The following is a 24,719-nucleotide window of genomic DNA, read 5'->3' as shown; positions in this document are numbered from 1 at the left end:
TTTTCCAACTCCCCTAGAGTTAAACAGTTGAGTTTTACCGTTTTCGAATCCATTCAGCCGATCTCCGGGTCTGGCGGTACCACTTTTAGCATAGCTTAGCATAGTTCATTGAATCTGATGAGACCAATAGCATCTTGCTCAAAAATAACCAAAGAGTTTCGATATTTTTCCTACTTAAAACTTGACTGTTCTGTAGTTACATCGTGTACTAAGACAGACGGAAAATGAAAAGTTGCAATTTTCTAGGCTGATATGGCTAGGAACTATACTCTTATTCTGGCGTAATAATAAAGGAACTTTGCTGCCGTACCATGGGTGCAGAAGGCGCAATGATATTACAGGGAGCGTGCCTTGCAACCATGGAGACATTTGTGAGAGGCGTTGCGTAATATCATTGCGTCTGCTGCAGCCATGGTACAGCAGCAATGTTCCTTTCAATGAACTATGCTAAGCTATGCTAAAAGTGGTACCGCCAGACCCGGAGAACGGCTGAATGGATTCGAAAACGGTAAAACTCAACTGTTTAACTCTAGGGGAGTTGGAAAATGAGCCTATTTTCAAAAAAAGTGGTGTTCCTTTAAGACTGCTCTTAAGAGCATTTCTTTTATACATATGGGCCCAGATTAAAGCTCTAGGAGGAGTTTGTTAAAGTACAATATCTGGAAATGGCAAAAACTGCACAAATTTTGCAAAGAAAATTCTAAATATCTGACTTGCTGTTGGTTTTCAGATTTTGTACCAGGAGACTTTTGTGTAGGCATTGGGCTGTTACGTGTCTACCGAATTGCATACCTGTACGTGAAACGTAGCGCGAGGGGCACTTAGTTGAAATTTTGTTGGTGGTGCTATCGAGCCATTTTGCCACACCTAATTTTGAAATCCATATCAGACGTAAATTTTCACAACTTCTGACACGTGTGCAAAGTTTCATTAATTTTGGCGCATGTTTAGGCCCTCAAAAATGCGATTCATTTCAGAGAAGAACAAGATCAACAACAAGAAATGGAGCAATTCAAATAGGGTCCTCACACCATCGGTGCTCGGGCCCTAAATGGTGATTTTTGACAGGTTTCTTGACAAAGTTTTGCTTCAAATATATTAAAATGAGAACACTAAATACTCTACTGTCTCTTGTTTTTTATTATTTAAAAAGCTAAGTGTTTAATTTTTACTTTTTGTTTTTAAATACTTAAGCACAATTAAATGTGGATTTGATTTTTTCAGTGTTTTTTTTACACCTCTGAAACAAAAGTAACATACGCTATATGTTATCTTATATGTTACATAAAAAAAACAAAAAAAACAACAATACTCATTGGTGATGAAGTGGATCTATAATTTTTGGATTCTTTTTATTACATGAACAAAAACTAGCCACAGCAAAGAACTACATCTGACATCAACACAAATAGCATGAGAAAAGGAGAAAATGTACACCTGAAAATAATAATAATAAAAAAGTGACGGCTGCATTTACAGGAGTGTTGTCCTTTCTGTCACCTGCTTTACAGCTCCTGCACATTTAGGCACTAATGTTTTTCTGCAAAAATAATTTTGGTCATATAAACGGTTTTAAGGACTTCATGATAGGTGTACATCATCTTGGTAAACAATTTCAATCTAAATCTATTTCTAACCACAGTGTTACTACTGGTTTTGGCTGCATTTCATAGGTAGACAATTACATAAAGGTAAAACAGAATGCTAGACTAGAAATTATCATACAGTTAAGCCAATACTTTACAAAACTGTAGGTCTGCACAGGAAAAAGTAACTCCACAAGTTTGAATAGCTATACCAATGATGAGATCTCTGTAACTTCTGCATTATAAGGTCAAGGTCAAATGTTTGCTAACACTTTTTACTATATTTTCAATTTAACCTAAAAAATAACATTTCTTTATACAATTTCAGTAAAGCCAACATGTCATACAAGTTGTTTATATTTTCTCTTGCTTCTGAAAAATGAATTACTTAGGCAAATCTCTTTAATAAATTTTGCTATAATAATCACTCATCTGAAGACAATAGTTCAGCAGTTTTCATGTCATACTGATGCCCCACAATATACACTTTTATACTTTTGGTCCTGACTTTATAGTTTTTGTTTCTGTTTTTCTGTAATTGTGTATACTGTGTGTATGGCTGGTGCAATCTTTCATGTATGCTCTAATACAGTACTACACATAAATTCTTGGAAAAATATATCCATTTTTGTCACAAAGATGTAAAAAAGAGTGGAAATGTATTTAAGTCTTAAGCACCACTGATGGTTCTGTTAAATACAAAGAAATATTACATAACATCATTTAATGTCCTCGCATGGATTCTTTTGAGGCTACATTTACATTATATAGGAAAGAAAACTGAAGAAAACTGCTTGTTACTCCCATGTAAAATCAACATTGTGTGCCATAGATACACAAAAGACACCAGCAAACTTTTTTTTTTTTTTTTTTGGTTGGTTGATTTGTTTTCTTTTTTGTACTTGTCAAAGTTTGGAAGTAACATTTGCATCTCACGCTCTTAAATTTGAGTTTTTTTTTTTTTTTCCCCCATCAATTCAGTTCATTCCAAATCATATTTTATATTTTGGTCAAACAAACAAACAAAAATTGTGAAGATCACTGCACTGCAAACATTAGAAAAGATGAAATGCAGACATTGGGCAGAGAAACTTTTTTCCTGAAAAATCTCTTATTTAGTCATAGTAATGCAGAGTAATGAGAAGGAATGGAGCACTTTTTTAAATTCTGAAGACATACAATCCTGGTGAAATATTGAATACATAGGAGTTTCCAATCTTACTCCTGGAGGGCCACCTTCCAGGAGAGTTTAGCTCTAGTCTAATTAAACACAACTGAAACTTTAATCAAGGACTTTAGGATCACTGGAAGCTTTCAAGCAGGTGTGTTGGAGCTAAACGCTGCAGGAAAGTGGCCCCCGGGAGCAGGACTGGACACCCCTGGAATACATCATTCATAATCTACTAATAAGTATATATGATAAATGAAAAAGCAGACATCCAGTAGATGTAATAAGAAATATCACAACATATAAAATACTTAATATAAAAAGAAATCAGAAAAAAAAAAAGAATGAAACACTGAACTTAGCAGGATCAATTAGTTTAATTGTTTCAGACAACAAAAGTACTTTACGATGTAATAAATCATTGACTGCATGCTGATTATTTCTCTTGCACTTTTTGTCATGCCAATAAAGCATTAAATTATTGAAAATAGTTTTCTATCAAACGCATTGGTCTTTTACAGTGTTTTTTGTTTGTTTCTGTGTTAAAACAAGACTTTTCAGCTACCTCTGATAAGAGAAGAGCAGTCAAGTTTTTTTTTCTTCTAATTTTTATAGTCACTATATATTGCCGTCTTTTCTGTCTTCCTGTTTTTAAACCATTTATCTTGTCATTGTCATATTCAATTAAATGCATGTGACATGTTTTAACCTTCATATTGCTAGTGCAATGGCTCCAATGTTTTTATGTATAATTCTCACTGATAGTCAATACCATCATCAGTTCTTAATTGAGACATTCCGTTGTCCAACACTTAGGTACTCAAACAGTTTTGTTCAGTTAAGTGTTGGGACCCAAGTTCAAGGGTAGATCGTTTGTAGTGGAAATTTTAGGTTGCATGACTCAAGGATTTCCCTGTGTGTCTTACTATGTTACGTACCTAAGCCTAAACTAGTCCAGTCTGCATGTGTATGTGTAGTGGGTAGGGGTGGTATATAAGTGGGGACTGGCCATTTGAAATGTAATAGTTACTGAAGTTGTGTTCTGTCATGTATGGTGCAGGCTGGTAGTAGCAGGTAACATTATTGGCATTAGGAATGATATTCTGCTCACCCAGGACTTTGAGAGCTAGAATGGTAATCATATTGAGAGTCTGACGGCGCTCATGCCCCATCAAGCACACAGTGCTCTCATTGACAACTCTCCGAAGTGTCATCAAGTAATCATATTTGCTTTTCTCTTCTCCAATAAAATGGTTGCGCAGATATGATTCAATCTTGCGCTGCTGCTCGTTCACATCAGGGAAGTCAATAAAAAAACGTGAACACATGTAGCGCTCAAGTGTCTTAATTTCAGTTTCACAGGCAGGTTTAAAGTCCCGGACAAGAAGATTACTGTATTTGAGCAGGCCTCCACCCCTGATCTCTTCAGGGTTGCGTGTTGCTATTAGCCGGTAACGTAGATGATCCATAGCCTGCTCAAAGTCACCATACATGCTCTCAGCCATCACTGTAATACAAGGCAGCTCTTTGGAAGGGAGTATGGGCTTGTTAATGTCTGAAGCTGATGGATCTGATATCTTGGACAGCACCGCTTCACTTACTGAGGACATAGACGTTTCTAATGTATGTGACATTGATACTGCTGAGGGTTTCAAAACCTGTGAAAGTACATTAGAGGATTCTAGAACTTCAAAGAATACTTTAGAGGGCTCTATGACATGCAGAGATATAACTGATGGTTCTAAAAGAGGTTCTGAGATTCTAGGAGTCTCTGTTACTGTTGAGGATATGGAAGGTTCTAGTGACTTTGAAAAATGTGGTGCTGATACAGTGAGGCTTTGAACCTCTGGTAAAGAGACAAGTGGTTCTAATACGCATGATAATAGTTCTGGAGGTTCTTTAGTCTGTGGACTTGCCACAAGAAGTTCCTGAGTCTGCAGAGTGGACGCGGGGTAGTTGTGAATTTGAGGTGATATAACATTTTCAGAGCACGAAGAATCGGTCTCTACCACTTGTGAATCAATAGTATGGTCTGCAGACAGTGGTTTCAATTTTTGAGAAGCAGAAATTGTTGCCTTAGTGACTGACTTAGTGTCTGAGGGTGGAGTAAGATATTTTGGTGATGTGGGGTCATCAACTTGGGCACAAGTCTCAGTGTCTTCCTTTTTGGGAGAGGCTGAGTTGAGGTGATAATTGTCATTTGCCTGAAGTAAAGGCTCAGAATTCACATTAATGAGAGGTACCATTGCCTGACACTGTGCTGTCTGAACGCTGGTAAAAGGCTGGTTTATCCTGTTTTGATCTTTGGGGAGATTACTGGGATTGGATGTAGGGATGACAATATTGACATGCGTAGCTTCACCAGTTTCTGGTTCTGAGCTTTGCACTCGACTTTGAAGGCTTTCCTCTGGTAACAGACTCATGTACAGTGTCTCTTCTGAATGCATACCACTCTCTGGAGCAGCAACAGTAAAAGCTCCAGTACAAGTGTCTAGTTCTTTTGACTCTTTAGAGTTTTTTTCTGAGGCACTGGATAATTCAAAGCTTTTTGTGGTAAGACCTGACAATTTAACCTGCATAGGTAATGAATCGTTTGGGTAAGCTTTAGGTGGATGCAAAACCTGACAAGTATTAACATCCAAATTATTTGACACAGATTTTTCTGGTGAACATGGCACAGGAGTTGTCTTTTTGGACATTTTACGAGGAGGTTTGGGTGAGGAATGCTTGAGAACAACCATTTGTGAATTTTGGCTGTTTTTCTTGGCAGGGGGTGGCAGAGGATACTCAGCATATGATTCTAGTGCTGCTTGTGTAAGAAATGTAATGGGAGCAGGTTGGAATGTGCATCGCTCACCAAAGGTCCCTTTTGTTGAAAGACAAGAGAAGTCAGTATGTACCATTTCTAGCCATGGTTTGGAATTAACTGCCTCTTTGTCTTCTAACATGTCAGAATCCATTTCACTAATATATGTTTTAACTGGGGGATTTGTTTGCTTAACAGACATGGTTTTTAGCACTACCAGTTCATTTCCCCCTCCTGAGTCAATACCTGTTTCATTTGAATTTTCCTCTAACAGCGTCTCCGTATGCAAAGACACATTTTCATGAGGTTCATTCTTTTCCTCCACATCCAACGTTACAGGGTGTTCTGATACTTGCTCCATAGGTACAGGCATAGTTGTAGTTTCAACCATTTCTGTTTCAACATCTTTGTCTATTTCAAGAGTTGGTTCTTGTTCTGAATATTTAGACTGTTCTTTCTGACTGATTTTACAATAACACTGAGAGTCATAGAAAGTCTGCATATCATCAGTTTTGCAGCATACGTCAGTGTCACTTTCCTGGTGATGTCCTGTGTCACAAGAGCTGAGGAATGGTTCATCCATTAGGGCTGACTGAATCCCTTTTGTTTGAGCTGAAGAAGAATCCTGGCCCTCTTGCCCTTCTACAACCTTCCTCCTTTCAGCATCCAAGTAAGATTGTAGCATGCTGTCCAAGATAATCTGAAAGGAGTCCACACTGAATTCAAACTGTCGTCGTAGAGAGCTGACAAACTTGAGCTCTACGTTCTTCCCGCTATTATTTGAGAGGGAGATAAGGCTCCAACGGTCATGCTCAGTGAACACCTTGACCATTTTTTGTACATATGCCTCTTTCATGGTGAGAGCTGTGATTTTATCTTTGTTGACTCCTTTAGGTAGAAAGTCCAGCAGACAGCCCAAAACCACCTCTTTGATAATCTGGAAGTCCTCTGGTTTGGGAAGCTCCACACCAAAGATGATATCCAAGTCTTTATAGCTGGTGCCATTCTCTTTGACCAGCACATGACTGGCTGTAGAGCCATTGAGACGGACATCTCTCACCTTGATTTTCTTCAAAATCAGTCTGTCTCTGACCACATGGATTATGTCTTTAGGCTTAATTTCAAGGGTTGGAAAATTGCCCCTGCCATGAATGGGAATGACCTCTGTAAGAACTTGGTCCAAAGTCTCCACCTGCTCTTGTGTCAGTTTGTGAAACCGGCGGTCATCTTCCATCTCTATCAGGTTCACTAGATCTGGTAGAAAAACAGATAGAGAGAAAATTTATTATAGATGCGCAGCATGTATAACATTCTAGTTATTTTTAATAAAGTGCAACATAGTGGCCAAACTTGCCAGTAGTTGTCGAATTAGATTTTTAAGCTAAATTAAAAAGTTTCCATGTACAAAACACCAACATATCATGCATGTTGGTGTACATGTAGTGTATAAATACACAATTTAATTAGCACAATATTAGCACTAAACATACTAAACTAGGTGTTACCACTGCTTTATATATTTCCTTGCAAACTTGACGATTGAATTGATGAGTAGTCTTGTGTGTATAAGACTTTGACCCATTTTGTAGTCTCAGCTTTACAAAAACACAGCTGTGAAGGATCTGAACAAGAAAGGATATGCAGCAAAACCAAATGAAATATCATCAATGTTTCCATTAGCTGGTAAATGCCGAGCTGTGACTGTTAAAAATTTGCAATGCCTGACCACTTAGCACTGGCCACTGACACGGCATCTCCCTCAGATTTCTGCAAAGAGGGAGTGTGGCTAAGCTACAAAACATTTGGCCCCTTATTCATGGAACCAGGGTTTCGTATGTACCTGAGACTTTCCCTTTCGTAGGTTCACTTGACGCTATGTCAGTAGCTGACACTGTGAGAACAGAGGTAACAGAGAAAATTACTCACTGCTCTTGACTAAATAACTTTTGTAGCTTTAATAATGATTATCTAAATTTAATTTAGGCTATAAATTATGCAGTGCAGACTGTTTGGTAACTTTATTGAATTTCTGTATTTTTCCTATCTGTTAGACAGGTAGGAAAGGCACAGGTAAATATGACATTTATTATGGTTCTAAGTTCACTTAAATTAAAAGTTGTCATATTTTTGAACCCTAATAAATGTAAAAAAATGATATAGCTTTCAGTTACACTGTAATGTTGAATGGCTATAATTCATGTTTAAAATTGGGGAAAAAATCAATTTCATCGAGACATCAGTAGCTGTAGGCTATTAGTATCAGTGATACTGGCCTTCATTCATAAAAAGATGCCATTAAACAAGTATTTAAAATATACTGTCTTCATGTTGTTTCTTTATGTTGTTTTAATTTGGAGATTAACTGAAATTATTACATTATAAAATATATTAAAAACGTAAGTGTTTTTAATTGCGATTAATCACGATTAATCACAGAAAAAAATGTGATTAATCGAGTTAATTTTTTTAATCGATTGACAGCACTAATATATATATATATATATATATATATATATATACAGGGCTTAAAGACTCTTCGCACTCACATCCACACGTTTACACACACACACACCCGCTGGCTTTTTGACATTGTATGCATTGTAAAAACTTACACTTGGGTGCTTGAATGAATAGTGAGTCTGTGCCATTTTTCCTCCTCCTTTATTTTAATTCTTTAAGTGTTTCTTTTTGTGTAAACTTCTTGGCATACTGTGGGGAGTGTTACACCAGTTCGAACATATAAGGCTGAAAAGTGCTACTGACAATTTCTTGACATTTTGTCTGCGTGAAATTCTCCAGTTTAGTTGCTGCCGGAGTATCCAAAGCACAAGCTGTAAAGGCTCTGCCCTCTTCTGGAAAGGGGGTGGGGAGCAGCATTTCATTTGCATTTAAAGGTACACACCCAACTAGGGGCAAATTGGACATACTATAATAAATGATCTGTGGGGCAGGGCTGCAGACAAGGACCTTCTCCTTGTCTGTTCCCTGCTGGTGGAATGACCTGCCATTTTCAAAAAAACTGCTAAAGACCTTTAAAGATCTTTTTTGTCAACACTTGATCCAGTAATATTAGCACTTACTTTTTTTATTTCTAATCTCTCTATATTTATTAAAAAAAAAAAAAAAAATCCTTGTTACGAGCACTTTGCTGGAGGACTTGACACGGCACTTGCATACTGTTGCACTCATGTTGATTTGACTGCTTCTATTGTTCTCATTTGTAAGTCGCTTTGTAGAAAAGTGTCTGCTAAATGTTTAAATATAAATGTAAATGTAAATTTTGAGGGGTAGTGGCCCAAACCAGAAAGGGGTATTATACTTATAATAATATTTTTATTTTACACAAAACTTATTTTACGAAAGACTGCAGAGGTACCTCTTAACATGCAGGCAGCCTATTACCATGAATCATTAGATAGGTCTAAGGATTTATTATAAAATATTATATTATTATGACAAAAAAATCTGACAATAATTTATTAATTTTTGTCAGGAGGTATGCAAAATCTAAAACAGAGTCCATGTCTTCAATATGAAATGTGAGCCCATTATGCATCCACTGTGGAAAATAAAACCTCTTGTACGCTTCTGTACCCTGGAGAAAAACATATGGATAATCATGTTTACTTCAAATTTCTATAAAGAGAAGTATTATTTTTCCTATTTTTACCCAAAATAGGATGAAGTGAGCATTATTGAGCACTATAAACACGTTTTGTCTGTTTCAATCATACTAGAAAAAATAATTAAAAATAAAAAACGCAACCTTGAGGCTTCATAAACGCACTAAGCCCATTCTAGATTTCGGTTTTGTTTTGATTAATTGTGCAGCCCTACGTAGATTATTATTTTTTATTTTTGCAATATTAGAAGACCAGGACCAAAACATTACCAATAGAAATACAAAAACAAACAAACAAATTACTAATTCCACAGATCAACTACTGTCTGTATTGTGGATTGTAATGCATCTATCTGTATTGTGGATTGTAATGCATCTACCACGTCCTTCTGGTACAGCCGATGAGGGCAGAGGGGCAGTGGCATGTAGAAGCGTGGAGAAGCGAATGATGGGAGAAGCCATGGAGGAGCGTACAGCCGACGAGAGCCCAGAGCAACACAGGAGACAGCCAGGAGGCTGATCAATGGTGGAACTGATGGAGGGAGGATCCATGGTGGAATCTTGAGCCTAACCCACAGAGGTGATGCCAGTAGATGTGGAGACCTAGGCAGAGTTTGATGGGCCGAGAGACCCGGCGACACAGATGGACCAGGAGACCAAAGGCAAAGACGTGGTGATGAGAGGCCGAGTTGGAGCCAGGGTTTCGGAGGACTGAGGTGACACCGGTGTGATTGAGGACAGAAGCGGAGCAGAGGGAATGTAGGGTGGAGGGATGAGGTGCAGCCGGAAGCCTAGAAGTCCGTGGGGGTGGTAGAGCGACGACTGATCAAGGTGGAGCCGGTGGGATTAGGGAGTCCGGTGGAGCCGAAAGGATGTTGAGGGGGCGAGGAGCCAGGGTGGAGCCAATTGGTCGATGGGCAGAGGTGGAGCTGAGGGCTTGGAGGGATGAGGTGGAGCCAGGGAATCCCATGCTACAACAGAGTTGGTGACTGGTAGCCCCAAGGCGGATCTGGGTTGCATGGTGGAGCCAATGGGGGAGCCAAAGGGCCGAAGGGCGCCAGTGGAAACAGGGACGAAGGAATGGCTGATTTCAGTGGAGTAGGCAGGAAAGGCAGGCTGGGTGTGAACATCAATAACACACTTGATGAACATCAATACAGGCTTTGTGCTGGGCAACGAAACAGGCTTGGTGCTGGGCTGGATCAGTGGCGACGAAGAACACTCTGTGTTGGACGGGACCAGTGGTGAAGAAGACAAAAGTGTATTAATAAGAATCTATTTTGAATCAGTTTTAAGAAGATATTATATGGAAATTTGGAAGATTTTGTTCATTTTAACAGCTTCTGAAGAGTTTTGAAGAGTTCAAATACGCTGTATCGTAACCACACGTTACCGCATTGACATCCCTATATCTATGAGATTGAACCTAAAGTCAACAGAAAGCTAAAGTCAAAATATTTTTCTAATAGACCTACCAATCTCTATGAAAAAAATAAAATAATAATGCTGCCATCTTTCTAAAGTCATTTTTGACTGTAAATTGGCTCCAAATCTCAGGTGAAAATGGTCATTTTGACCCCCCTCTACAAAATAGTGGATTACTCAGTAAATATACATCTGTGACATTTAATATTTTGGATTTCATCAATATTTATGTTTGTCTTTCAACAGAAAAAAATATGAACAAATTCAAAAATTTGAACTTGGGACCTCTGGTTGATTTGACATGTAATGGCCCAGCATTGTTTATTAACTAAAGTAAAACTTCAGACAATCCAATATGATATAACACAAACGAACAGCGTGCATAGCACAAATAATAGCAGACAGTCAGTTTTGTCAGTTTTATAACAGATCCTCAAAGTGGTAAAATCCTAATAACTCACAAATCCAGACCATCTCTGCTTGTTTGCAATGCAAGGGCAAATAAAGAACTGGTTCTTTGTATAAGTACAGCATTTTCTTTACCTATGTAAATAAAGCTTATGTATTAGAGGCTTATGTATTCACTTCCAATATATTCAGTCTGTTTAAAAATACAACCTAAAATATTCAACAGGCAATTTCTGGCCCATTTTATTTCGCTTTACAAATTTGCTTCCACAAATTTAGTGGTTCAAATTCAACAGAAAATTCAACATTGGACATCCGGGAACTGCAGGAATAGCAGTAGATTGCCGATGCAACGGCTACAGTAAGTCATAATTCATTCACAAAAATCCGACTTACTGTAGCCGTTGCTCTTCGTTAACAGCTGGTGAGGACGACTAACAACAGATGGAGATCATGCATCGGCAAACTACTGCTATTCCTGCAGTTTCCGGATGTCCAATGTTGAATTTTCTGTCGAATTTGAACTACTGAATTTGTGGAAGCTAATTTGTAAAGCAAAATAAAATGGACCGGAAATTGCCTGTTGGATATTTTAGGTTGTATTTTTAAACAGACTGAATATATTGGAAGTGAAATCTGAAAGGTGAATCTTCGAATTTTTATTAATGAAAATGTGGGTGAAATGTTTTGAATTGAAATATTCACAGCATAAATATACGACTATATTGAATTTCAGCCCACAAAAATGCAAGCCCTAAAAATACAATGCATTAAAATGCAAACACGGTTAATGCAATTCAACAGGCTTTTTTTATTTAAAACACTTTTGGCATTAATAATCTTCCATAAAATACACATGAAAATATCGTCACAATGTCCGTCTTGCCTCATTTATTCACATAAACACATTAACAACGTTAACGCACGCGATTATTTTTTTCAGTTTAACGCGTTAAAAATATTTAACACAATTAACGCAGCATCCATTTTTTTCTGTCATCCTTTGGCTAGCATTATATGATCATGCTCTTCTTCATACAAATGCTTTTAAACCATTCAAGCATGACAAGATAAAAGAGAACGAGCTGCCTGTGAATGTCCTGACAGACACAGGATGCACAGAAAGACGCGCACCAGTATGGTGCGCTAAGAGAGCGCGGCAGAATTGAGTTCTCTTTTGCGCTTGAACGCATAATAACACGCACAATTATGGCAAAATGTCTGTTTTGTCGAGTATCCTCATAAGAGCAGTTATATAAGTCTTAAATAAATGTAAAGAGTTGTGAGAAAATGAGACGCGTGTCAAATATGCGACGTGCAGCAGCAGCAGATCTTAAAAGTGACAGCAGCCACTAATGCTGTCTGTCATTAATGTTAATCAAAGCACAAAGGTAACATAGAAAATTACTTCACTGCTTATGACTAAAGAACTTTTGTAGCTTTATTTAATTTGTAATTTAGCTAGTGCAGACTGCACCCCTAATGATAACTTTATTCAATTTCTGTATATTCGTTGTATTCATTCGTTTGTGTTAAATAATAGGCGATCTATGGCTGGGATGTGTTGCTTTTGAAATCATGTTGAGTGCTCGTTGCCGCTGTTATCAGTAGCGCAACAGTGTTGGCTCTCGTGCACACTGCGCAGTCTTCACACGGACTAGCACTTCAATCTATCGGCCGGAGACTCTATTCGTTCCGGTGAAATCACAAAACAAAATGCATATAAACGTGTCCCTGCTCCTGATATACAATCACTGATAAAAATCTTTGGTTGTAATGAAAAAAATAAATAAATAAATTACACGAGGCTGGATTAGAACCCAAAACCTCTGGCACACTGAACAAAAATTCCACCACTGCTCCATCAAAACAATCAAATATTAAATGCGAATCCACGTATTTATTGACTAATGTAAATACTCTCGTGTACTCTAGAGTCAAATAATTAGATAGCCTAATGTTAAAAATATCTATATGACAGTAGGCCTATGTATGACGGTTCTTCCCTGTGGAATTGAAATCCGATATCAAAGTAGTATCGTGACAACATTAGTGTAGGGTGCCACAAATTTTTGAAAATTTTCAAAGGGTGCCGTGACTGAATAAAAGGTTGGGAAACAATGCTCTAGAGCCTGCTCCAGTATGTTCTCCAGAGCCCACTTCAGTCACGAATCAGCTCAAGCGCCCGTTCACACTCCAGAGTTCAGCCTAGAGTCTGTTCCTGTGAGAAAAAATCACCAGAAATTCACCAGTCCATCGTTGTGAGAGAAATTTCACCAGTCTGTTCCTGTGAGAGAAATTCACCAATCTGTTCCAGTGAGAGATATTCAACAGTCTGTTCCCGTGAGGGAAATTCCAGAGCCTATTCCAGTCCTAGAGTCAGCTACTGAGGATGCAGCACTGACCATTATGGCCACGGACATTTTGTGTGTGTGGGCTGCACACACGTTGGCTCCAGACCTTGACCAGAGTCCAGTGAAGGCTGCAGACCCTGACCAGAGTCCAGTGAAGACTCCAGCCCCTGACAGTGGTGTAATATACTACCTCAAAAAATACATTTAGTATTTTTTAAGAGAATCTGTACTTTACTTAAGTTTTTATATTTCTGTCAACTTTTACTTTTACTTCACTACATTTACTAAATAAAATGTATACTTTCACTCCGATACATTTCCTCAAAGCATATTCGTTACTTGCTACAAAATAAAGTCGGAAGAACACAGACTGCAAGCAAGCATGTGCAAACAAGTCCTCGCACAACCACGGTTGAGAAGGGTTCTCTGTCATTATACAATACAGAGGCCTCTAGAAGCTAAATAAAATCTATTACTGACACCTCGTGGAATTTGTTTTGATACGTGACACGAGGCTATGCACTGCACAGAGCGGAACATGTTTTCATATCATTATAAAGTCGAACATTATAATTTGTTTGGCTATCGAACATTATAATTAGTTTGTTGACTAGATGCTGCATTAATGGATAACAGCAGGTTGTTTGCCGTCGAGGCTGATAGGATGCTAACATTAGTAGACTTCCTCAAGCGGTTAAAACAATGTGACAAAAACACACGCAAGTCTGACCCAAATATTTAATGTCATAATTGTTACCATCTATTTGCATTACTTTATATCCATTTGCTCGCTTTTATGCATGAGCTATCCAGCGAAGTTGCATGAGACATGAGAAAACAAACTATATGTTCATGCAGCTGACAGAAACATAAATAAGAAATGCATTTGATTTTTGTTCTTTTTTTTATTGTCACTGTAAAACATATTTTGATTAGATAATCTAAGTGTTCTAAAATAGAAGCCAATAACGTGTGAAAGTATACATATAATATCCACAAGTTTCCTATGCCCCATGAGGCCTTGCATCAAAAGTGGGAATATCTTCCGGGTTCGAAGTAAACAAGCGGGACGTGACACTCATTCATTCAATAGTTGACAGTCATTCAAGATTTAGCGATGCAAAATTGTGAACGTTTGGCCTTTACTTAAAGACTTAAGATTCCAACATCAATATTTGAACAATGTTTTACAATAATAAATGTTACAGTAACAGTAATTTATTAATTTGTACCAGGAAGGCACATCAATCATGCTGAATCAAACTGATATTTATATTAACATAAAAAGAGAACACATACCTATTAAGTTGCAAAACAACTCCATTAAGGCTTTTAAATCCAAAGGCGTACACATTTAGAAATACATATGTAACGGAGTTTAAATAATGTTTAATGAAAAGCCAATGAAACTCGCCATTGGCTGTTGTGTCACTCACGTTGTGCACATATTGCGGGGCAGAGCTAAGTAATCAGCAGAGTAGCATATCTCGTCCTGCTGGTAAGTTGCATCAGTGATTGCTCCGTCGTAATAATCAAGTTTAGATTGTTTTCAAACCCAAGTCTGAACTTTAAACTACACAAAAGTTTACTTACTTTGTCTGTCAGCTCCTAGTTGTGTTAGTTGAGTCAAATATGTGTTATTTGTGATGATAAGATTAAGAGTGTGTTAATTGGCCTGCTTGTGAACTCTGAACTTCCGTTTATTTCATTTAAGACTTCTCATGCAACATCGATGCACTGTATGCTGATCAGCTTTTTGGTGCTGTTTGTCCCAGTCTTGTCTTGTCTCAGGCCCAGTAAAGCAACTTTGAGTGACCATCCACCTGATCTCAGCCTGAATTATTCCATCCAACACACACACAGTCACACATAGATAAAATATCATGTTTACATCATGTTCTGAGCATTTCTATTAATTTTTCTCCAAATTATGCAATGATTGCAATCCGAGGAGGTTTGCGTGATCTCTCCCGTCTCTCTATACTGTTATGCTTTCAGCCAGAGCGACAGAGGGAGCTCGTGAAAAGAAAACAGGAGTTATGAGTTATACGAGTTAACCGGAGTGTGTGACAGATATGCAGATGCATTAGTCTGATATCAACAAAGGCATAGGGAAGAGACAGATAAAACATTAAACCAAATAAATACACGATTATAATCATAAATGAGTTGTCTACGTCCCTCAAGCAGTCTCTGGTATTTTCCATAAACGTGTGTATTTATTATCGCAATGGTTAGCATAAGTAGCCTTTAGCATCACATATATGACAGTGGAAACGCAACTATTGAGCCGAGCCAGTAGTCTCACATCACATCAGGCTTTGGTGCACATAAGGCTTGGGTGCTAGCCTCAGTGACAGGTGAAGTACAGACAGCGGTTTGTTCATTGTTATTGCAAGGCCAGGACGCTCTTCTAGTCATGCAGCAGCACTTTTGTGGAAGGTCAGTAAAGTAAGGACAATTTAGGGCACAAAAATTGTTTATTGTATTGTGATATTATTAATTAACTAATAAATGTACTGAACTGAAATGTTGACCCTGAGTGCCGTAACGACATCTCTCATAAAAGGTTTGCAACTTTACAAAGCAAACAATGATCAGAAAAACACTTAGCCTCTTTGCTAATTAGCACACAAAATACAATTGGTATACTACTTCCGCCACCTCACTGGAAGTTGTACCCACATTCTTTTTTACAGTAGCACCCCTCGGAAATAGGTGGATACACGTGTCTAATTTTAATGCTATGGCTTTTGTGTAGATATTTAAAGATGACCATCTTCAAGCATGACTGTTTGGATTTATATGAAATGCTAACACTTTACAATAAGAGTCAATTTGTAACATTAATAAAAATATTGTTCATTGTTCATTTCAACATATATTAATACATTTTAACATTTTAAAGTTGTCTCCTACATTAAAGTTCGGCATACGTCCTCAGCCATAGTGGCTGAACCTGTCTTCCATAGCAAAGCCATGAAGGCCCATCCTCCCTGGTCCCCTGAGCAGCTGGAGCCTCCCTAGTCACCGGTACCGTCCTGGAGGCTTATTAGCCTGCCAGCAGCACCCTGGTTACCTACTAAGACTCCAGGACGCCCGCCCTCCCCGGTTGGACTGTTTACAGCTAGAGGACGCACCTTCCGGCAGGAGGGAGTACTATCACGGACACCAGCTCTGTCACCTGCAAACACTACATTTCCCATCATCCCTCATTCTGTTCACCTGTACTCACTTGACAATCACCACACCTGTCTAAGATTACCCTCATCAGCACCTCTCATTATCTCACCCTTCATAAGCAGTCACCCTCCACATCACAGTGTCTGGTCTTGTTGTTGTTACATCATGCTACAACTTGACTGTGTACCTACCTGTTCTACTTACCTGTCTGAGATTATCGTCAGTCTTCATCTTTCTTCTGTCAGTCTTCTTCGTCAAGCAATCACTCTGTAGACCAAGAAAGACTGTTCAGTTCAAGCTAATTTCTCTCAAACTATCACTAAGTGCACTGCCTTATCTGCTGCCATTGCTTGTCATGCTGAACCTGTAAATAAATGACTGTGTGTGTGGAAGTTACCTGTGTCGTCTCCATCTGTCTGCTAACAGAATCATCATGTAGTTATTTCATTCTACTAAATAATGAGCCAGCAGCTGATTGTGACATTTATAGCTTTAGAGTAAAAGGGTTTGTAGTTTTTGATGTCACTTTGAATTATAGAAGAGGCACATTGATAGATTCATTTAGTTTTCATTTATTTTTATCATACCCCAACCTCCATGAGTGGGGAGTACTGGCACTTTATTTTTTCCACTTCAAGCACTGCAGTTGATTCCATGATTCCGCCATGTTTATACTCTCGCTAGCGCAGCTAGTCATAAAATGTATCAGCTATTTAAACATTATAACTGTTCTGTTTTTAACTGTAATAATAAATTCCTGGCATCTGAGCCACTGTGGATTCATTTAATTTGTGAAGGAAATGGGCTCAAGAAATTTTGTTTGTGTGAATCATTGTACAACTGGACTGCTTTGCAAATGAGTGTCAGTAAAAAGCAAGGTTTGCACAAAAGTTGCTTCTCAAAGATGAATCAGTACCAACTCTTTGTGATCCAACTTCATATCCAGAACAAGTATCACACTTTATAATGTGTGTGTTTGCAAATCATCATTCTGAATGTGCAAATGTTACTAAAGTTACAATTGTCTCTTACTGTATTCACAGAGACCAGAGCTTGTTATTTTTTAACCCGAACATGCTCACCGACTGTACAATTCAGAAGCACACTTTCATTACTTAAAAAATAAAACTAATGACATAGCTCTGATCTCTGTGAATACAGTTGGAGACAAGGTACTTTAGCCGTACAGAATGCTAACAAGCACATTCACAAAGGCGATTTGCGTACATTCACAAAATATTATGTGCAGTACTTACATGTTCTGAATATGAACTTGGACAAACAGTTGGTATTGACAAAGTTACTTCCTGTAACACCTAATGTACTCGTTTCATCATAAGAAGAATGGCATCTAAGCTAATATTAGTCTCTCTCTTTATTCCGAGGTTTACCGTAGTCAGCTGGATCCGGGCCGTATCCAGATCTGAAAGAGGACCTGCACCTAAACACGAGCACAACACACCCCTGACGTGTCAGTGGAGATTGTGTCAACTAAACCATCCCCTGTGAAGACCTCATCGACACGACAGCCAGTGGCACAGACTCCCAAGGTTTTTGTTTTTTTTCCCTACATTTTTGTCACCTGATGGAGTTTGGGTTTCTTGCCGCTTTCGCCTCTGGCTTGCTTAGTTGGGGATACTTGATATTCAACAATGTTTTTGATCTGCCTGCATTGACACCCTTGTATGCGAACTGAACTGAGCTGGATGATGACATCACGGTTTTGCATCCTGGAGTCAAGACGGGTAATCAGGGTGATGAGGGCAGGTCATCTCCAGGACGGTACTGGTATTTCAGGGGACCAGGGCGGAGCTTGCAGTATGGGAAACCATGGCGTGCTGGTAGTTCGGGTTGCCATGGCGGTGCTGACAGTTTGGGTTGCCATGGCGCTGCAGGCAGTTCAGGATGCCATGGTGGTGCAGGCAGTTCGGGATGCCATGGCGACGTAGGCCGTTCAAGGGGCCATGGTGATGCGGCCTCCGTGGCCTTGGCCTGGACCCCACGCTCTACCACTAAGGTCGGGAATCGATAGCCCTCTCCCTCTGGAAAAGGCACTGGGCTGAGTTTAGGGGTTAGAGCCTGCACTGGACGATAGTCAGGGGCTGGAGCCGATGTGTGTGTGGCCCAGACACACACAAATGCTAACATCATGATAGGCACTGTAATGTCCTCTGGGCTAAGAGCGAACTCAGGGACTGGAGCGACTGTTCAGGGACTGTTCAGACAGAAGCCTGAAGAGTGGAGGCCTCAAAGAGGAATACTCTCAAGTAAGAAGTCTAGCAACGCTCTAACCCAAAGGCAGCAGCCAAAAAGGCTCAGCAAGAGCTAGCAATTTGGCACTACTACCTATTCTGGCTCTAAGGACAGAGGCCTCAAACTGACTCTCAAATTGAGAGAAAGCCTAACTACATCCTAATAGAGAAAGCTATCAAGGAGATTCCAGAGAGCCTAACAACCAGATTCTACTGGCCCGCAAAGCTCTGCAGAGCGAAGGCCTCAGTACAACTCTCATAAGGAGAGGAGGCCTAGCAACACTCCACACTAAGGGTAGTATGCTCAGAACAGCTAACCAAAGAGGCTTTACAAAGTCTAACAACATGGACCCGCTATTCAGGCAGAGATCTAGGGAGAGAAGGCCTAGGGAGAAGATCTAGGGAGAACAATGAGTCTATAATGAGAGGAGATCTAACAATGCTCCACTACTGTAAAGGCAGTAGCCAAGGAGGCTCACAGAAAGCCTAGCAACCTTGCAAAAAAAGTGACTCTCCATCTTAGCAAGGAGGCTTTTCATAGCCTAACAACTCAGACCCGCTATTCAGGTGGAGCTCTAGGGAGTGGAGGCTTCAGAAGAATGACACTCGATAACGAGGAGGCCTAACAACACCCCACTACTTTAAAGGCAGTAGCCAAAGAGGCTCACAGAGAACCTAGCAACCTAGCATACTGCCTAGCTGAGCCCTGAGGACAGAGGCCTCAGCAAAATAACTCTGTAAAACGAGAGAAGGCCTACCTACGTCCTACGCTCAGGACAGCTTACCAAGGAGGCTTACAGAAAGCCTAATGCCTCAGTGCTGCTATCCAGGCAGAGCTCTGCATCACACAGAATCTTGCTTACTGAACCCGCCACCCCAACCAGTCCTCTTTGGAGCCCTCCTCCTCCTGCCATTCAGTAGTGATGTAGTACATAAAGATCTAAATGGCAGGGTCGAAGCCTTCAATGAGGACGCCTCAACTATTCAGAAATAGTAAGGAGGCATCAATACATTTCCATGCTCACACAATCCTTCACATTTTCATAATAAAGGATAAGTGTTGGCAGAATATGCTTTTCCTTATGATCTCTCTGCCTCAGCGTGGAGATCAAAGTAAAAACAGAAGGCTCACAGGATTGGGGCAGTTATATTTGGCAAGACCATCCATCACTCATCTATTACTAAGCCCAGTGCCCCAGAACCCCTTTTGAGTCTCTTGCCTTCTCATTCATCTGTTAAACAAATAGCTTCTTCTGCTTACAGCAGGAGTGCTCTTTCTCTTTTTCTACTTTTACTTTCTTCACTGCCCCAGCAGTAATCTCACTTCAGCTATTTAGACATTTACAGGCCAATTCACACTGCACCAACAGATGCAGACCAACAAACACTTTGTCTGGTTTTGTTGAATCAGTGTATTATCCCTGTCGGCATCTGTTGCCACTGGTCAATGCTTGTTTTCGCCAATTGAATATGTTTAATCTGCATTTGTCAGGTCTTGTGATGCCTGAGAAGTGACATACTGTAATCTGGTGACTGTTGGCGTTGGTCAGTGTCTCTCAGTCAGCCTTATTGATTTCAAAAGGTTGTGCTGTCTTTACAGAACAAGAGTTTGCCTGTTGTTTGACTTCTGTGACAAAAATACATATTAGACAACCAGTTATAAATATGTCTTAGTGTACAACGGAGGCTTTAAGACCAAGCAGAAGCCTCTGCCAGCTGGTTGTTTAGGCAGTGTGCAGCAGGGTCATTTTAATTTCAGCAAATCAAAAAATGCAAAAACAATCCACCTGTGTGCAATGGCATGCATTAGCCCAACTGACACTGAGCTGGTGACAATATGCAATCTATCTGAAGGAAGACGTAAGAAAAAAGAGAAGTCTTCATTGACTTTTGCAAGTTAATGTTGTTAAATAATGTAAATAAAAACATTTTATGTTTAACCCTCGTGCACTGTTCAATTTCTGGGTACAGCCTTGATGGTGCGGGTCAAATTGACCCTATTTGGATTCAATACAATTCCCAAAAATAACACTATATATATAAAAAAAATAAATAAATAAATAAAATAAAATACAAAACATACGATCAGGATATTTTTCACACATACAAAGAATACATTTCTGAATTTATGACTTATAAAAATGTTTTTAAACACAATTTTTTTCATAACTGCCAAACTACATATGATTTGAAAGCTGTCAGACTCTAGTTTTCATATTTGGTGACTGATTTTCAAAAGAAATGATGGAGCAATAGAGAAATAGCTATAGATTCTCCATTTATGATGTAGTGCCAATCTATGTCTCTGGTTACACATGTAACCATGTTTCCCTGAGAAGGGAACAAGATGCTGTGTCAGAGTCTTCAATGCTGTGGGAACGCCTCTGCAAGATTGCATCGTGAAGCACATGTAAAATCAGTCCAATGGCGTGATGGAACGTCATAGGCGTGTGACATCATCAACCAGGAAACTATAAAGCATACCCAGACCAAACAGTGTTAGCTTTTAAAAGGCTAAAGCAAGACAATCACAGACATGCAGGTAGTATGGCAAAGTGACGCAGCGTCTCGTTCCCTTCTCAGGAAACCATGGTAACATGCGTAACCTGAGACATTCCCTTTCGAGGAAACTTGCGCTACGTTAGAGTCTTCAACGCTGTTGGAACGTTTATACCCACGCCGCTGTACTAACAAATGCCTGTCTGTGCACACGTGCACACTAATGCTTTCGAAGTAGCCATACTTCTGGTTGAGTGGGCTCAGACCACCAAAGGTAAAGGCTGGCCGGCTGCCTCATACGCAAGAGAAATAGCCTCGACTATCCAGTTGCTCATCCTCTGCTTGGGTGCTGGGCACCCTTTTCTAAGAGTTGGTTGGATTTACACCACAGGGCAGCTCTGTGGACATGGGTATCTAAGGCCCTCACAGGGCAAAGCAGATTCAACTTTTCCTGGTCTGAGGTACTAAAGGGAGGAGGAAAGAAGGCATGCAGTGTAATGGTTCTAGCCACATTAGAGGAAACTTTAGGAATATACCCTGGTATAGGGTGAAGAAAAGCTTTCACCATGCCTGGTGCAAAGTCTAAGCATTAAGGAGATACTGAAAGAACTTGAAGGTCTCCAACTCTCTTGAAAGACGTAATGGCAAGGAGAAAGAGGACTTTCAAAGTCAGAAACTTTTCTGATACTTCTTCGATAGGCTCAAAGGGAGCCACAAAAAGGCCTTCTAGAACAATGGCCAAATCCCATGATGGTACTCTTGATTGAACTGAAGACCTCAGCCTCAAAGTGCCATGAAGGAAAAAAAACTACTAAGTGGTCTCTCCCAACTGACATACCACCCAAAGGAGTGTGGTAAGCAGATACATCTGCCACATACACCTTTATTGTAGATGGAGGTAACCCTGCAGAGAATCGCTCCTGCAGAAACTCCAGCACTATACCAACAGGGCAGTTAACTGGGTCCTGCTGATGACCCCTGCACCATAAAGTGAAAAGTTTCCACTTCAAGTCAAGTCAAGTCAAGTCACCTTTATTTATATAGCGCTTTTTACAATGTAGATTGTGTCAAAGCAGCTTTACATTGATAACTGGTACATTATTTGGCTGCACAGCAGCTCTTAAAGAATAGTGTCAATGCAGGCAGATCAAAGCACTGTTGAATATCAAATGTCAAGTCAAATGTCAAGTGTCCCCAACTAAGCAAGCCAAAAGGCGACAGCGGCAAGGAACCCAAACTCCATCAGGTGACATCAGGTGGCAGACAAGTGGAAAATAGGTGTTTAAATGGAGAAAAAAACCTTGGGAGAAACCAGGCTTAGTCGGGGGGCCAGTTCTCCTCTGGCCAACAGTGCTTTGTTACGATTCAGGTAGCTATCATAAGTCCGACAGGATCGCAACATTCAAAGTATTTATTCCAGTTCCATCCAATTGAGGATCGTATTCATCACGGCGGTATGGACGGTTGTAAAAACACGGTTGCACTTCAAAGCATAGAGTCTCTTGGAGGGAGCTCTGGAGAGGAGTATTCTCTATACAACCTCAGTTGAGAGACCTGCATCTATGAGCTGGGCCCTCTCAGAGGCCAAGCCCACAGTTTCCACAGTTCTGGGCGGGGTTGAAGGACTGAGCCCCTCACCTGAGATAAGGTCCATCTATTACACGTGCTTCACAACGCAATCATGCAGAGGCGTTCCCACAGCGTCAAAGACTCTGACGCAGCGTGAGTTCCCTCAAAAAGAACGTATCTTTCCGTATGTTTTTTATGTGGGTTTTAGACGTTGAATTCAAATCAAATATTCACAGTACTGTCCAAACTACTTCTGAATAAGATGTCTACTTCATAAATATTTTGAATATTATGTAAATATATGGTTCAGATCACTCAAACCATTTATGAAAATCGAACAGTCCAGTGAAGTCGGTCACCAGAGAAGTCTGGATGTCATCTAATGGAAAAGTTTAGTACTGCACCCAAAAAATCTTACTAAAGTTCTTTTTTTGAGATATCAACCTAAGACATAACAAAATATTACCAAAAACAAATCTTATTATTTTGTGTCTATACAATTGCCTTGGAACATTAAAATATGCAGGTCAAACTGACCCATGAACATTACAAACATAACAGAAATTATCTGTGTAATATGTCAAAACACATCAGCATGTTTAAACTTTTCATGCATGTTAATGACCCTAAATGAGAAAAAGTAACAAAATGTCAAGAAAAAAAAAACATAGGTTAACCAGCATTTCAGTCAACTCAGAAATCAAAAAGGACCAAACTGACCCACAACAGTACACAAGGATTAAGTAACTTTTAGCGTTTCATGGATGTTCTGAGACTTTAGTGACATCCAGGGCTTAGCCTTCAAGAGCACAATAAATAAATTCCTATTATTAAATGCCTATGATAGTGCCATGATTAACTGTCTGTAAGTTCTACATTCTAAATGCTTAGAATCATCTATTTTACCATTATGCAGACAAGCATTCATGATGCAACACCTCCAAAAGTAATGTAGCTGCTTTACTATAACATGCATTCTCACTGCAACTGCAACTGCAACTGCAAATGCATTCTACATTCTAAATGCTTAGAATCATCTATTTTACCATTATGCAGACAAGCATTCATGATGCAACACCTCCAAAAGTAATGTAGCTGCTTTACTATAACATGCATTCTCACTGCAACTGCTTTACTAATGTAACTTGCACACTTTTTACCACCCATTTAACAAATGGGTATTTGTTAGATATTTGTGGTCTTGCAGGCTACCCTGGATTTTGGAGTTTGCGATTAACAATTTGGACTCTCACAGGCAAATTACTATATGTAGCTTTTACTAGACCAGTTATTGAACCACAGAACCAGTTCAAATTAACAAATCAAGCCTGCAGGTAGAGATGAAAGTAGGGCTGAGTGATTAATCGAAATAAAACCAAAATCACAATTTGGATTAGTGCAATTATGAAAAAGCAACACGCGTTAAATATCTTCCCAAAGATGTTTGCGAAGCTTTTATAAACCTATTATCCAGCAAAAGACAACATTTAATAACATGTTTTTACTACAAACACAATTCATAACGTCAGCTGAGTGTTTGAAATAACTTTCTTTTGTGAGCTGATGTGACTTCCTATCATAGAATAAGGCAGACAATACATTTAGCGGTTCAAGCACCGAAGGTGTCGGAACCCTATTGTATTTGTACTGATTTTCTTATTATTATTAGGGGTTCAAGCACGAAGCACTGAAACCCTATTGTAATTGTTATATTTTCCAAGGATCACCATTCTCCCCTAAAAGTGATCGACAGACCCTAAAAGTGAGTGGCAGACCAAACCGTAAGTCGTAGAGACTTGAAACTTTGAGGGCTGGTAGTACTCACACAATGTCAGCAAGGCTCGCCC

The 24,719-nt window shown here is 39.4% G+C and overlaps 1 protein-coding gene across 2 annotated transcripts in view; it reads right to left on the bottom strand.

Moving 5' to 3' along the window:
* Positions 1-1,319: 1,319 nt before the first annotated feature.
* Positions 1,320-24,719, bottom strand: part of LOC127494437 (uncharacterized) — a 38,907-nt gene continuing 15,507 nt past the window's right edge. For both annotated transcript variants that reach the window (XM_051860350.1, XM_051860349.1), the window contains exon 2: positions 1,320-6,814. In XM_051860350.1, coding sequence (XP_051716310.1) covers positions 3,699-6,794 — 3,096 coding nt within the window. In that variant the 5' untranslated portion in view covers positions 6,795-6,814 and the 3' untranslated portion in view covers positions 1,320-3,698. The remainder of the gene's footprint in view (positions 6,815-24,719) is intronic.

Source organism: Ctenopharyngodon idella, chromosome 14 (genome assembly GCF_019924925.1).
Source record: "Ctenopharyngodon idella isolate HZGC_01 chromosome 14, HZGC01, whole genome shotgun sequence".
Lineage (NCBI taxonomy): Eukaryota > Metazoa > Chordata > Actinopteri > Cypriniformes > Xenocyprididae > Ctenopharyngodon > Ctenopharyngodon idella.
The sequence above is the reverse complement of the archived record's forward strand: the minus strand, read 5'-3'. Positions and strand labels throughout refer to the sequence as shown.